Source organism: Ovis canadensis, chromosome 1 (assembly GCF_042477335.2).
Source record: "Ovis canadensis isolate MfBH-ARS-UI-01 breed Bighorn chromosome 1, ARS-UI_OviCan_v2, whole genome shotgun sequence".
NCBI classification, from domain to species: domain Eukaryota; kingdom Metazoa; phylum Chordata; class Mammalia; order Artiodactyla; family Bovidae; genus Ovis; species Ovis canadensis.
In genome coordinates this window covers 105,486,018-105,502,173 of record NC_091245.1, presented here as the reverse complement: position 1 = coordinate 105,502,173, position 16,156 = coordinate 105,486,018, and the positions used below count along the sequence as shown (strand labels likewise).

Sequence of the window (16,156 nt, the reverse complement as noted above, 5' to 3'; positions counted from 1 at the left end):
TTACTGGTATAAAGTCTCAGTTTTGCAAGGTGAAAATATTCTGGAGGTTGTTTACACAGCAATATGAATGTGCTTAACACTACTGAACTCTACAGTTAGCAACGGGTAAGGCCGCAGATTCTATGCCTTTTGCATGCAGGCCTGTCTGACTCTTTCTGACCTCATGGACTCTAGCCCATCCAGCTCCTCTGTCCATGGGATTCTCTAGGCAAGAATACTGGGGTGGGTTGCATGCCCTCCTCTTTATGTCTTTCACCTCAGTTAAAAAAAAAAAAAATTCCAGTCTGTATTATCTTACAGTGAAAATGCACCTAGCAGACTGGACATCCAGGTTGTCATGGGTGATCAGTGAGTTCTCTCCCCACAGGTGAGCCACATGGACACAGGCGGGGGAAATGGGAATTAGGTCCACCTCCTGGACCACCCTGTGCTGGGTCTGACGGGTCATGTCCTGGGCTTGGGCATTCTTTCCCTGCTGAAGAGAGGCTCCATCTGTGGATCTGGTAGCCTGAAGTCCTTCAGGACAAGTTAAGCTCTGATAATGAACATGCAATTATATATTAAGGAGACTCTGAGCATGGAGATCATTCCCAGAGTCCACAAGTAGCACCAGGATGACTTCCCTCATATTGTGAATCATTTGTTGTGAGTCACGGTTATCATCTCAATTCAAACTTAAGGCACTTCCTATATGACAGTTTTTCAATGATTCCTATTGGCTTCTTTAAGCCATTCTAAGCTTATTTTTGTGTATGGTGTGAAGGTGTGTTCTAACTTCACTGATTTACATGGTTCCTACTGCTTTCTGATTTGTGTGTATAAATAAACAAGATTACCAGTTTGGATGAACTGAAGGAAAGAGATATCATCTATGCACATAAAAGCCAACGGGGTGAGTAGAGGGGTAAATTAAGAGTTTAGGATGTTAATATCTATCTTACATATAATAGTCATACACACTGCTAGAGATAAACAATAAGGACTTACTATATAGCACATTATATTCAGTTTCTTATAATAATCTAAAATGGAAAATATATATATAAAACTGAGTCACTTTGCTGAATACCTGAAACTAACACAACATTGTAAATCCACTATACTTCAATTAAAAAAAAAAAAAAAGCCAAGCCAAGTAGTCAAAGTATCAAGCAGTGTACTGTGAACAAATGAGAACTGTGGTTTACATTAAAAGATAGTTGAGGAAAATGTGTTCATATTCATTTTTGATTTTTTTTTTGGTTGCTCTGGGTCTTTGTTGTTGCATGCACGAGGGTTTTCTCTAATTGTGGTAAGGTGGGGCTTCTCTTACTGCTGAGCACAGGCTCTAGGCATAGCAGCTTCAGAAGCTGTGGAGCGTGGGGGCCTCATTCGTTTCAGCTTGCTTGCTCTGGAATGGGGGCTCAGTACTTGTGGCACCCAGGCTTAGTTGCTCTGAGGCATGTGGCATCTTCCCTGACCGGGGATCAAACCCATGTCCCCTGCACTGGCAGGTGGACTCTTATTCACTGCACCAGCAGGGAAGTCCCTATTTGCAATATTTTAAATGGTACGTTTGCAAGTGAAGCATTCCCCCTAAAGTCCTTGCACATTTAAAATGGAGAATGTCAGTGCTTTTAAAAGGTTTACTCAACTTCAACAGTTACTGTCTCATAGTCAGTTTTGCTTTATCTATGATCCCCACCTACTTCTTGCACTCTTTAACAATGTTTTATAGGCAGTCCAACCTGGTTGCACTATTCCAAAATAGAGGGATTATAACGGTTTAATGAAAAGCTTTCTAACTGTAAAACACATACAGGCTCATGAAAAAAATTTTTAATATGCATAAAAGAAAAAGAAGGAACAAATCTGGTCTTCAGCAGCTTCCTAAGGCTCTTAGAATGTCGAAAAATTGCTCTGCACATTGTATGTCCAAGGCAGGACTCACCTCAGGCCCTGCACCGTCAGCCTCCCTAGGCCACCCCTTCCCCCTGGAACCCTCCTGTTTTCACTTTCCCTGTCCCTTCCTTCCCTGACTCCCTAGACTAGATTAGTCACTTGGCTCCTGGAGATAGCAAGAGCATTTGCTTCCTAATTGCCTGGCTCAGTGAGTGAACTGACAGCATCTTTGGGAAGGGATTGGTTCCTCTTACATCCTGGCATGGTGATGGAGTAAACATCCTCTGAAGGACTCAGCCCAGAGAGAACCACCTCTTCCAGCATGGTGATCATTCACCCTTTCAGACACAGTGGACATAAGAAAGTTCTCATGCCATAAATAAAGCACATTTTGGGGATTTCAAGGTAGTTCATTCAAGTATTGGTGGCACAGTAGTAAAGAATCTGCCAGCCAATGCAGGACATGCAAGAGAAGAGGGTTTGATCCCTAGATCCAGAAGATTCCCTGGAGAAGCAAATGGCAACCCATTCTAGTATTCTTGCCTGGGAAATCCCATGGACAGAGGAGCCTGGTGGGCTAGAGTCCAGGAATCTTAAAGACTTAGCCATGATTTAGCGACTGAACAACAAACATTAAAATACACACCAAGGAAGCAACAGAACACCAGATAAATTACTCAGAGTTCAGAGGAAAAGATATGGGACTGATACAGAAGGAGGGGAAGTGGTTTGGTTTCTGATAAAGGATCATTAACCGTAAGGAGCTATTTGCTGCCCCCGCCCCTGCGGCCCATCTCCTCTGCGGCTCCTATTTTGTGAGCATCGCTGAGGTCTGGTGGCCTCAGGGACACACCTTCATAGCTCAGACTCCCAGGGTCTCGGCTTCCGTGCTGATACATGTGATAAACCAGATGAAGATTCCAGGGCCATCTCCCCATGAGGGTGAGTGGGCCAGGCCCCCACCCAGCACAGGGGCAGAGCACCTAGCCTGGGAAAGGGGGTGGAAAGGTAGGCCCATCCTGGCGGTCACCAGGGGCTGAGGGGCCACACAGCAAGGGAAAGAGCACTGGCTTGGGGTCAAGCAGACCCAGGTTTAGGGTCTAGTTCAGCCTCTTCCCCAGCTCAGGAGTCTTAGACCACTATCTTCGCCAATATGAGCCTCTGTGGTTGCATCTGTAAACTGGTGAAAACACTTACCTCTCATTAGGATGAGAAAGAATACCCTATTTGTGAAGCACATGGGGAGGGTCCATAAACAGCTGTCATTATTATTAGCTAATCTTAATATGCCATCTTGACCAAAAAGGGATGGTGACCTTCTGGATAACCAGCAGGCTAGTGGTGTAGCTCTTTGCTGTCCACAGGTTTTGTCCCCTGCTTAGGCCCCCAGTAACGTGTTACCATAGAACCTCGTCTCCCACGCTGCAGTCTCCCTCACAGAGACCCTCAGAGCTGGCGGCACAGCAGGAGAAACTGAGCACCTTACACCCATGTAAACAGATGCCCACTTTTGTGATCTGGAGGGTCTGGGGTTGAAGCCTGGGCGTCTTGTAATTCCTGGACCCATCCACAGACATGATCGCCTGAAATCTGGGGCCCCAGAGCACCCACCTCCTCATAGAAACAATCTGGGTCCACAGTCACCCTCGGGGTCCGGCACCACCTCCTCCAGACCGATCTGGAAGCCCTGCTGGTTGTGGTGACTCCAGTGTACACCACGTGTACCTGTGCCCTGCAGGGCAATGAACACACTGTCCACACGAGCAGGTGCTGCTGACACGGTCCTCCTCCACCTTTCCCCCCTCCCTTCATCAGTCACTGGGGACAGACCCTAGAATGTCCCAGTTACACTGAATGGTACATTTCATCATTTCAGAACCCTCACTGTTCAGCATATGCATTTAAAAACCAAAATAGGGGACTCCCCTGTTACCCCTGCGGTTAAGACTGTGTGCTACTGCCACTGTGGGGTTCAGTCCCTGTCAGAGCCCTAAGATCTTACATGTCACTCAGCATGGCCCCCAAAATTAATTAAATAAAAAACAAAATAGAATTCAACTGTCCTCCCGATAAATTTCATTCTTTAAAAAAATCATGAAGAAGTAAAGTCGCTCAGTCGTGTCTGACTCTTTGCGACCCCATGGACTGTAGCCCACCAGGCTCCTCCATCCATGGGATTCTCCAGGCAAGAGTACTGGAGTAGGTTGCCATTTCCTTCTCCAGGGGATCTTCCCAACCCAGGGATCGAACCCAGGTCTCCCACATTGTAGGCAGACGCTTTACCAAAATGGACTTGTGGTTGCCAAAGGAGAAGGTTGTGGGGGAAGGAAGGATTGGGAGTTTGGAATAAGCATCTTAGTTCCCCAACCTGGGTCCTCCACAGTGAAATCAGAGTTCTAACCATGGGACCATCAGGGAATTCCCAGAAGCAAACTATTATTAATATGTATAGAGAATGGATAAACAACAAGGTCCTCCTATACAGCACAGGGAACTATATTCAATATTCTGTATAAACCATAATGGAAAAGAAAATGAAAAAGTATGTGTATATATATAACTGAATCACTTTGCTGTACAGTAAAAATTAATACATCATTGCAAATCAACTATACTTCAATAAAATAAATTTTTCAAAAAAAAATAAAACGCAGCTTCTCATCACACGATAAACTATTTCCTTTGTGGACATTCGGCAGCCTTACTAAGCATTTTGAAGTTACCTGAGAAAAAGAAACAGCCTAATTGAATACTGTATATTCCCATAGCGCGAGTGTTTCGGGATCTTACTGAAAAATCTCACTGTACTCATGTTTGGATAGTCACTGAAAATTGCTGGTGTGAAATAAGATGTGGCTGAGGTTGTTCTAAGGTTGTTTTAAGTAACACACATCAGCAAGAAGACCAGAAGTTTCGCAGAGGGACCAGGGGGTAGTCAGTATCTGAAGGGTCATGTGGGGCTGGCTCCCCTGCTCAGGACTGTTTACATGATATAACCACTCGGTCAGCTCACCCAGCCAGCCCACCTGGCCACTACCCTGCCTGAGAGGCTGCCAGGCCCAGCCCAGCCCTTGGCTGCTCGGACCAGCTTCAGGCCTTCCAACAGCACGCTTCTGCCATGCAGAAAGGCACCATAGTTCCTGCCTCTGGCCTGTGCTTCTCACAGACACGGGGCAGGTTTGGTGTCCTTCTGCATCAAAAAATAAGGAAAGCAGTTTCCTTAGTGGTCGTTCCAGTAACTGAGTGTTCCTTGCCATTCTCTACAGGATCCCCCATCTGCTCTCTCATTTCTCTCTTCTGGAAAGAGCACCATAGCCTTACCAACCTAACAGTGATGCGGTGAAGAGGGGGGCCCACCCTCTTCCATTTCCTGCTCCTTATACTCACTCCCACACCCTCTGTGGGGTCCACACAGCCAAGCCACCATGGGACATCTGTTTCCTGCGTCACTCTCTGCAAGACAGGGACCAACCTCGCAAGAAACCGTGGCATCCTCAAGGATGGGCCCCATAGGTGTGGTCGGTCGTGTGGCTTTCTTTTGATTCCCCAGGGGTTGGGGGGCTGCGCAGCAGGGCCTGGCACTTCAGCTTTCGGACTGAGTTACACAATTTTCAGGTTTCCATGCAGTTTCCTCCTCCCCAGCCCTGAACTGTTTACACAGCAACTCTTATCCACAGAGCATCCACATGAAGGCTTTCCTCTGTTTGGAAGATTTGGGATGGCAGTGTCCCAAGGTTTATGGAAGATCCTTTTCAACAGGGGACAGATGCAGCCTGATGATGGAGAGGTTCAGGGTTGACTTGTGATTCCGTTAACAACCCCTGTTCAATAAACAGTCTTCTGATGAATAATGGCCCTTCCTTTTCCTTCCCCCCAGCTCCATCACCTGATAATGATGTAAAAAAGGCCGAAGCACCTACGCCCTTTCCAGAAAGGCCAGGGCTCCTTTGGGGAAATAACTTTCAAAATGAAAGTCTTTGAGAAATTGCAACTTATTTCTTAAACTCACCTGATTTTTTTCCAGAGGTAATTTAATCCTGCATTAAGGAAAAGTTCACCCCCCAAATGGTTCTCCTTGACTTTAAACCCATGTTTCTTCACCCCTTTCCCCGAGTAACCATGCAAGTCTTTCCTTGAAAGGACCCAGGCGCCAAAGCATCATTATCTCCCAAGCATATTTTTTAGAACTTCTTTATTTCAAACATTTACAATTTTCATTTTAAATGCAAAATAGCTGATAAAAAGAAAAAACACTGAAAAAAATTATACTGACCCTTTGCCCCATATACAGACATCACCAGCCTTTGGTATTTGCTTTCAGATAATTAGGTTTAAAAAAAAACAAACAACAACCAAACTTAAAACTATTATTTCTCTCCAGAAAAAAATAAAGTTGAGGTATTCTATTTAACAGATGTGTGCTCTCTATCCAAATACGGTTTCTCTATTAATTAATAGCCTTGCTACACGCTGTTCCAATCCTTTCCTTCTGAAGTAGATCTGCATCTGAGCATATGTTCATACATCTGACAATGTTCCTTAATCATCATTAAGGTTGCCATAGAAACTTGCTGGTGCTGGAGCCAGGCTACACGGAGGACGCGATGCTAGAAGGACCTTTTGGGGATGCTTGGGAGTGTCTGGCACAGAAGTGGAGCCAGCTTGGCAAAAGCCCCGCTGCCAACTGCTGCATGGGAGGCTGGGATCCAGGCTCATGCTCCCAGGGACCACCAAATTAAGATAAATTCTTACCAACTCAGTCTGGAGCTGGGTGTCAGACTCCTCCCCAGCTGGGGCAATCTTAATTGCCTTTGATGAAGCGATATAGCCCAAGACCAAAGCAGCCAGGCAAGACATTCCTGAACATTCTACAGGAAACCCACAAACCATGATCACCCCCAGTCTGTCCCACTGAGCTCTGCTGAGCCGAGCTCTGCTCCCCACCAGGTGGGCTCCCAATCCGTTCCAGGAGCAGATTCCACCCCTTGTAATGGTGTTTCCTTCCCTCGGGGACAACAGACAGATGACAGAGACTGGGGTGAGCCCAGAGCCTGGCAAACAAACTGCCAAGGACAAGGTTCCATCAGGGCAAAGGGCTTTGCAGAAACAGTCAATGCTACTTCCTCGACACTTAAAAACAAAATTTTTTTTTCATTAATGCTACAAGAATTAATGACCACTTTAACTGAAACCCTGAACTAGCATATTTTCAATGTTTCCCACCCAGCAGGATAAGCTGTCCATCTGTAATAAAAAACCGTCGCTGGGCAAACATTTCCTTCTGGCTGTGTAGCATATTGCTACAGGTATTAGATGAGTAGCATCACACACGTGCTGCAGAAACACAGGTAAGAATGACCTGTGAATTGAAACACACATTCACTGACCATAGATTCAAAGACAGAGAGAGCGTGGGGTGTATACCTATGTACACCGAGCAAGAGAAGACAAATATTTTTCCTTCATCTATACTAGCTTATAAAAAAATAAAGGAGGGGGGGGGAGGCAGTTCCGTTCAAATAATAATGAAAGCAATAACAATTTGGAGATCAAAGCTGCCTAGCTCTCAGCAATCATGAGCTATCTGGATTTCACATCTTCCACCAGCACCGCCGCCTGGCTCTGCTAATATTACACGTGGGTAAAACTTTGTCAAGAGTTAACTGTGGGCAGAGAATCATCCTGTCTCATGCAGATTCTCATTTTCTATATTTCCCTTTAACAGCGTTTTTGCTGGTCTCGGTCACGAAAACTTGAGAGAAAAACAAAACAAAACCGCCTGCCTCACTTTTGTCAACTTCAGATTAGTTGCCAAAGGCAGCAACAGAGTCTGAAATTTACAGCCAAAGCCAGCAATGAAAGTCACCACGTAGCCCAACGTCATAACAGTTTGAGCCTGGCAAACAGTAAACAAAACATGATCATTGCTGTCCTTTTCCCACCTGTCTGGTGCTGATGGTGGTTCTTCTAAAACGGGAGACTACTAGAAAAGTGTTGTGGTCTGGTACATTTTTAGTGGTGGGTTACACGACTGATTTTAATCACAGCTTCTTTCTGGGACTTCCCAGGATACTTGAGGGTGCTTGTCTGGGTAACCACTAACTTCACTGAATTTTCGAAGCCTAGACAGAAAAGCACACTGCAGTGGTTAGCGCAGCGTCACACCTAGGCATTCAGTCGGTGCTCCAATGCTAGGGGAACTCAATCACATTCAAGGAACTAACTAAAAAGAGGAAGGCATCAAGCTTAGGATTTTTTTTTTTAATGAACCTTGTCGGATACCGGAGGATTCGTGGCTTTCAGTGGTGGGGATTTTCAGCTGACCTGCTGAGTAATCGTGGGAGGCTGGCTTCCCAGCACTGTGACCTGGGAGCTGGACACCATTTCCTTCTCGACCGCCTGGGGGAGTAGTAACAAGCTGCCTTTTCCGCTAAATTAGAAGAGAGGCAGAGTTGTTTTTTCTCTCTCTTTTTTTTTTTTTTTCACTTTTTAAGGCAAAAACAAAATTTAGAAAAGAGTCTCTTCTCTTATAGGGAAAATCTTTTCTCGTCCTTGGTCACTTGATTCAGTTTTGTGCTAAACAATGCCACTGTGCCTTTCCCCTGTTATTTATATACTGACTCTCAACTAATACTGGATGCTCTACCCTCTGAAGATAAAAGAGTCAGCAGTTTTTTAAAAACCTAATTAAAATCCATTCTTGCCAGGTTCTTTTGTCTCTTTGCATAAATATTATCTTCCCTGGTTGCTCAGGCTCAGTTGAAAACAAAATAAACAAAGCTGGAGCAAGGCAATGTTGATTTCACAACTGGCAGATGCCTTCCTGATGCCAGTTCTCCTTTTGGGGAGCTGGGCAAGTCGGGGAACGGTGTGCAGAGGCCTCCATCCCCCTCAGCAATGCTACTACAGATAAGCTTGGTGGCCCTGCCCCACTCCCCTCCTTCCTCTCCTGAAGTCCTGGGATCCAAAAAGGGAAATCGAGCCAGTGCGCTTGCTTCTGGATTCAGCAAGTGCCTAGGACGACCATTCACATTCAGAAAATGCTGATGAGGAACTAATTATAATTCCATTTCAAACCATCAGGCCCTGAGATACTATCTGCCCCCACCTCCGCTGCGGGGAAAGAAAAGCACAAGAGACCTCCCCCCTTAGGCCTAGAAAAAAAGGAATTTCGAAGGCACGTGGGTTTCCAAAGTTTGCGGTGGGTCAAGACAGAAGCGACTCGGGGAGTCTGGCTGGAAATCCATCCCACCCGTCTGAGGTTGCAGCTCCTCGTGGTGGGCGGGAGTGTGCGGGTGGCCAGCTGCTCATCCACACCAAAGCTGGGGGCAGTCCCAAACCTCCCCAGTCACCCAGCTCTGCCCACTTGAGTGGACAGTAGAGTCTTGACACCCGTCTCTTCACGGGGGCCTGAGTTCACTCTCACCCTGTAATCAGGGCATTGGGGTCAGGGTGATTCAAAACTAAACAAACACAGCAAATCTTTTTTTCACCCGGCGTAGAATTTTCTGTGAGGCGCTTCTGTAAAGGTGAAGCCAGAGGCCCCAAGTACCTGAGATAAGCTGGCATGGCAGTGAGGAGCGACTTATGCTAAGCATCCACACAGTCCAGGGGCCTGACGCCCCAGGCTGCTAGGCCTACCCATTATCTGGGGAAGAAGTAGCCTCTGTTGCTGACGTCATAAGGGCTCCCAAGGCCCTTAGCATCCGGTCGGCTGTTCCTCGATGTGTTGTCAGATTCAAGGCTGCTGGGGGACACCGGTGGGGAGATGAGGGGGACAAGCGCTGGGGTGGGCTTGGGCCTCTCAGGGACCAGCTGGCCCAAAGAATACGGCGGGTGTGCACTCGTCTTGCCTTCTTTCAGAGCCTGCAGTTTCCCCGTCTTGTTGAACCTTCACAGAGACACACAAAGACAAACCACGCAAATGCTGAGTTCCTGCTGTGGTAAACCCAAGAGAAAAACACCAACAGCTGGCTACCCTGGTGGGCTGGCACTCTTGGGTCTCAGCTCCAAGGACTGATAACTATTTATTCATTGGCTGCTTTCTGTCACTAGGAACTACATAATCCTCTGAAGAGCTATCAAAAATAGCCCAAGGGAATAGGTATGCATGGTGGGTCCAACTTACCAATGGGGAAACTGAGGTTTTGAGTGCCTCTTTATAGCACCTGAGAACCTAACTTGTCCTTTGTTCTGCTCCACTTAGACGGTAAGGAATCCATCTACAATGCAGGAGACCTGGATTCGATTCCTGGGTACATAAGACTCCCCTGAAGAAGGGAATGGCAACCCACTCCACTACTCTTGCCTGGAGAATCCCATGGACAGAGGAGCCTGGCAGGCTACACAGCCCACGGGCTTGCAAAGGGTCAGACAGGACATGACTGGAAGACTAACACAACCGTAGAGGCAGCCCAGAGGGACACGCTCAGTCTCAAATCCATTTACTCAAAAAAGAGAGACAGTATTCTTTCAGTGGGGAAGGAAAAGGACTGTCCTGCTCCCTCAACAGCCCTCCTTCGCTTCTGGCTTCCAACATGCTCATAGTCCCCAGTTCTCCCTACGCCCCTGGGTCCCCTCCCACCACACTCGCCCATGCACACAGCCTCGGCCATGGGCACCACTTGGGCACGGGTGACTCATTTGACAGGAAAGTCGATGTTAAACAGGAAGGAGATAGACATCTCTCTGATCACAGCTTCGTTCACCCTGCTCCACTCTGGGCCCAAAGCCAGGGCTCAGTAACCGAGAAAAGTCACTTGACAGCTCAAAGAAAGATGAGATGGTGATAGCAGTCTTCAAAGGTACAGTCAGGTCTCCTCCCTGCGTTGATCGGGGCAGCCCATCTTCCCCCCGCTTCCCACTTTGTCACCTACTAACTTACTGCCCACTGACCCCAAAGCGGGAGCAAGGTGGTCTCTCTCAATTCTACCAAATGTCAGCTACTTCAGGAAGGGCTGGGAGGGGGAAGGGGAAACCAGCATCAAAAACAAGGTTTGGGGATTTTCCTTAGGTTTCTTTTTATATCGACAGGCTATTCCTGTCCTTGTTATGGTAAATAATTGATAGCTGGCTCCAAATATGCCATTGGCTCTTAGCCTGTTATCCAAATGGAACAAACAGTCTGCAGAATGTGACTTGGGCTTCGCCATTCAGGCACTGCACAGGAAGAGAACACAGCAGGGGCGCTTACTGGAGCTATGCTGGGTTCTTGGGTGGAATCCTCCTCTCTCATGAGAGAACTGAAGACAGAGTCATTACACTCTGGATTTCAAAATATTCAGACCCTCTGATCCGAGATTTCCACTTCTGGGAATATACATATCCTCAGGAAAGCACATAGCTATGGAGAAAGCTTTATGCACAAACATGTTCAACACAGTCTCGTTTATAAAAGCAAAGCAACAGTCCAACTACCCAGTAATAGGAGGTTGGTTAAGTGATCTTGGGTATATCCATCTAACGGAGAAGTGATGAAAGTGAGGTTTACAAAAAATTTTAATAAGAAGAAGTGCTTATGTTATATAACTAATGCTACATTTAAAAGGCAGGATTCAGAGTTATGGATACAGAATAATCATGGTTCTGAAAAACAAACCCTGGTGGTCCAGTAGTTAAGACTCCTTGCTTCTTATGCAGGGGGTACGGGTTCAACCCCTGAATGGGTAACCATCATGTCACATAGCCAAAAACAAACAAACAAACAATAGACTATGCAGAGGAAAAAGACTTGGAGAAAATTCATCTAAATGTCAAGTGCTCTTGATCTGGGTGTCAACTGCATGGCTGTCTTTGTGGAAATGCCTGGGACTGTACACGTGTGACATCTGCACTTTCCTGTATGTTTGTCAGACTTTCACATTTTAAAAATTTAACAGTGGCTATCTCTGCTTAATGTGTGATTTTTCTCCCTTCTTGCTTTGTTGTTCCGTCCCCAGGTCGTGTCCGACTCTTCGCGACCCCATGGACTGCAACACCCCAGGCTTCCCTGTCCCTCACCATCTCCTGGAATTTGCTCCAGTTCATGTCCATTGAATCAGGGATGCCATCCAACCATCTCATCCTCTGTCACTCTCTTCTCCTGCCCTCAATCTTTCCCAGCATCAGGGTCTTTTTGAATGAGTCAGCTCTTCGCATCAGGTGGCCAAAGTATTGGAGCTTCAGCTTCCGAATTAGTCCTTCTTTGCTATTTGTCAGTATTCAGCAAACTGCCAATATTTGGGAAATCATCCTGTGTCACAATTTTTTTTTAAGTTTCTATTGATGTTACTTAACCCATATGGAAAGCAGTCTCTGTCCTCAGATTTTTTTCAACAACTGGATGGGTAACTGAGAAAGATGAGTTTTTCTTCTTTTGAAATATTTTGAGGAGTGAATGAGACTTTTTCAGCAAATCACTAAGTTCAAAGGGGACTTAGAAACCTCTGGGCCTGTGGTCCGTCCAAACCTGGCACTGACCTGTCCTTGGCAGGTGTCTGAGCACTGCCTGGAAAATTTCATGGACAGAGGAACCTTGCAGGCTACAGTCCATGGGGTCACAAAGAATCGAACACAACTGAAGTAACTGAACGTGTACGCAGCAATATTTTGTTTTAAGAAAAGATTCTACAACTAAAAGAAAATTTAAAAAAAACACTTTAAAAACTTAAACAACACTTATAATTAACCACAGGGATGGGAGAGTGTGATTTTAAAATATTGAAATGAGACAATATATTCAATGCAAAATGATTTAAATCATAGGCATATATATAAGAAGTCCTCATCTAATGGTGTTAGCCATTCTAAATAAATGTGCAGAACAGTAACTCTCTGCTATGAAAATCCTATTTTCCCAGTGCCTGATGGCATTAAGTAGAGAGATATAAATGGGGGGCACACTGCGGCACAGGAAGTACAGTGGGGAGAATGGCCCTTTTAAGTTACAACATCCATTTAAAAAGATAGTACACCTTCTTCAACAGCACACTTAAATTTTTAAAAATTGTCACTGATATGGATGGAAAAATACTTAGGAAAATACTGTGCTTTTTTGAGACACAAAATAAGTGTACTAAAAATAAAAAGATGGGGTCACAGGTTGGTGGGCTTCACTTCCTCCATCTGCCTCTCATTCTATCCGCTGTAACAATCTGGCCGCCCCAGTGGGCATGGTGGCCCAGCCATTCTGGCACCCCAGGCTCTCACAGCATCTCTTGATACTCATTTTTCTTTAGCTGCACTGGGTCGTCGTTGCTGTGTGTGGGCTTCTCTCTAGTTGCAGGGAGCAGGGGCTACTCTTTGTTGCCGTGCACAGGCTTCTTATTTTGGCAGCTTCTCTTGTCGCAGAGTACAGGATCTAGGGCTTGCAGGCTTCAACAGTTGTGGCACCCAGGCTCAACAGCTGCGGTTCCCGAGCTCTAGAGCACGGGCTCAACGGTTGTGGTACACAGGCTTCGTTGCTCTGTGGCGTGTAGGGTCTTCCCGGACCAGGGATCGAACCCATATCTCCTGCACTGGCAAGGGGGTTCTTTACCACTGAGCCACCAGGGAAACCCCTACTGATTCTCTTTTCTTGACATGGGGGACTTTGGAAATAGTGTGATTTTTCTACACATGATCTTAGCCAAAAGGCCAAGAAGCGATGTGTGATTTTTCATTGTTTGAAATTAACTGGCCTCTTTCCAAATAAATTACCCTTATATGGGAGGATGGAAACTCATCAGGCTAGGAAATAAATAACTGCTATGTTCTCTGCACAGGGCACTGTGACTTCAGGGACTCTGGTTGTGTAGCAACCAGCCAGTGTACAAGCACCATCAGCACATTAGCAAACTAGGTCTGTGATGAGCACTGTGGCCGATACCCAGCTTAACACTTCTCTCCTAGTGGTTAACAGCACAGCAAGAGAGCACCGCTTGTTAGGGGGGCCACTGGCCAACAGTGGACGTATAGGACCAGGCCCACCTCTGAGCTGACTGCAGGCTGGTGCGGTGGGCAGGCACTCTTGGGACACGAGTCCTTGTCCTGTCTCTGCTATTAACAAAGTATGTGTTCCTGGGCAAGTCAGCTCATTGCTGTTGTGTCATTTGTAAAATTCAAGAGTTTGACTAAATGACCCCTAAGGCCCTATCCAAGAAGTGTAAGCTGTGAGTTTGAACCTTAGCCTCCTCACCCTTACTAGCTGTAATCACTCTTCTTTCTTTCAGCTTTAATTTCCTCACCTGTCAAGGGGAAATCATAATCATGATATTTACTCCACAGGGCCTGTGGCGGGTTATGATAAAGACCTTCTGAAGCCCTAATGATAAAGAAATAAAAAGAGAACAGAGAAGTACGTGTCTGAGGTAAGGCAAGGAATCCCCCAGAACAGGGGTCTCCAACCTCCGTGATCTAAGGCCTGATGGTCTGAGGTCAAGCTGATGCAACAGTAACAGAAACAGGGCACAAAAATGTAACGCACTTGAGTCATCCTGAAACCGCCCCCACCCTCTGGTCCATGACTGTCTTCCACAAAACTGGTCCCTGGTGCCAGAAAGGTGGGTCCACTGCCCCATAGGGTCTCTGGTGGATTATGAGAAAGTCCATTTGAAACCCAGATGATATAGATACAGAAAGAAGAGGTGTCTGAGGTGAGGCAAAGAATCCCATAGAAGGGAGACCTCTGAGAGCTGGCAGGGCCCCTCGCTGGCCCAAAGGTATAAAAGACAGTGAGTTCTTGGCTCCTCCAGGGAGTTACTCTTTAAGAACCTTATCTTCTGCACACCCTTGGAACAGCTTGCTTGCTACTTCATTGAAAAATCAAAGCAAAACAACCCCAAACACAGTTTGAGTTGTTACCTTCCTCATCTTCCAACCCAGACCACCTTGGTGGCCGAGCTATTCTGGGGTCACTGTGAGACTCCAATGAGCTAGCACGTGGAAAGCTGTCTGCCAAAGTCTTACCCCTCCTTCCCAAACACCTCAAAGACCACCTCTCATAATCACGGGGTAGAATCCTTGCAAGTTACAAACAAGGGAAAAGACGGGAAAAAAAGAAAGAAAGAGGATGGAATTTCTTCTCTCCTTATATTATCATTGGAATTTACCACCATCCGAAGCCAGAGCCCAGCCTCATTTCCTTTAGGGCTTCAGCATATGCAAAAGTGCCAGTTCCTGCAGTAAAATCGTGAACACTGGAAGTTTTCTTTATTGCCCATTCTCTGGGAGCACTGTTAGGAATGCAAGCTTGGGAATGAGTGGAGAGAGACTGGGATGATTAGGCATGGCACTACAATGACCAGAGTGCCAACCAAGCCCTCACCACGACTGGAGAGGGGCACCAGGATAGGACATTTAAAGGTGACCCACTAGGTCTGCTTATTTTAAAACACAGAATATCCCCAAGGAGGTAGTCTAGCCAGGCACTTCAGAGGTACCCGTGCACTTCTGCTGCGGTGCTTCTCAAGTGGCACTTTACTCATTGTAGACTGTGGCTCTTAGGAGAGGAAGGGTATGTTCATATTGCAATCCCAGAGCCTAAGGTGTTTCTTCAGTGTTTAACACACACTTTCACAACCAGGCTTTCCTGCCTCTTCTGCTCCCTCAGGCCACTCCTTCTCAGTCCCTTTCTCAGCTCCTCCTCCTCACAATATTCCAGTCGTACTCCACAGATGACATTTTTGGCCCCATCTTCTCCTATGGCCCCAACTACCACCTGCCTGGTGGCAATGATCTGAATGGCCTCCCAAACTTGCCCACTTGGGGTTTCCCCAGTGGTTCCAACACGTAAGCCTTGTTCTTCTACTTGGTTGTTCTGCTTAAGCCAGAAACTTGAGGGTCCGACTTGATTCCTTCCTCTCCTTCGTCCTCCCCATCTAAGCTGTCCTCAGATCTTGTCCATTCTGCCTCTCGAATATATCTGGACTCCACTCGAGGCTCTCCAGCCCAAGGCCACCCTCCTAGCGCCGGCAAGGCTGGATGTGAGGCCTGAGATCGCCGCAGTGCCGCCGCGGGGCCCTTCTCACCTCAGGATGACGCAGATGCAGAGCAGGGTCCCAAAGGCCAGGCTTCCTCCAGCCACCAGGAATGCAGGCAGTGGCACCAAAGTAGAATCTGGCACTAGGGGAAAAAAAGAAAAAGTGAGAGGGAGAGAAAGAAGAGGAGGAGGAGGAGCAGAGGAAAGAAGGGGGAAAAAAAAACAAACCACTCAGCAGGTGCTGTCAAAACCTCAAAAGAACCTCACCCCTAGAGGAGGAAACAGCCCTGCCTGACAACCTTGCAAGTGTTCTGGCCAAAGCCAACTCCAGAAGGTCTC

At 46.7% G+C, this 16,156-nt stretch overlaps 1 protein-coding gene across 1 annotated transcript in view; it reads right to left on the bottom strand.

Annotated features, from left to right (window-relative positions):
• Positions 1-8,601: 8,601 nt before the first annotated feature.
• The window catches only part of IL6R (interleukin 6 receptor), a 54,903-nt gene continuing 47,348 nt past the window's right edge, over positions 8,602-16,156 (bottom strand). The window contains exons 9-10 of the mRNA XM_069543476.1: positions 15,867-15,960; positions 8,602-9,772 (exon numbers count right to left, since the gene is read on the bottom strand). Of these exons, the coding sequence (XP_069399577.1) occupies positions 9,526-9,772; positions 15,867-15,960 (341 nt within the window). The 3' untranslated portion in view covers positions 8,602-9,525. The remainder of the gene's footprint in view (positions 9,773-15,866; positions 15,961-16,156) is intronic.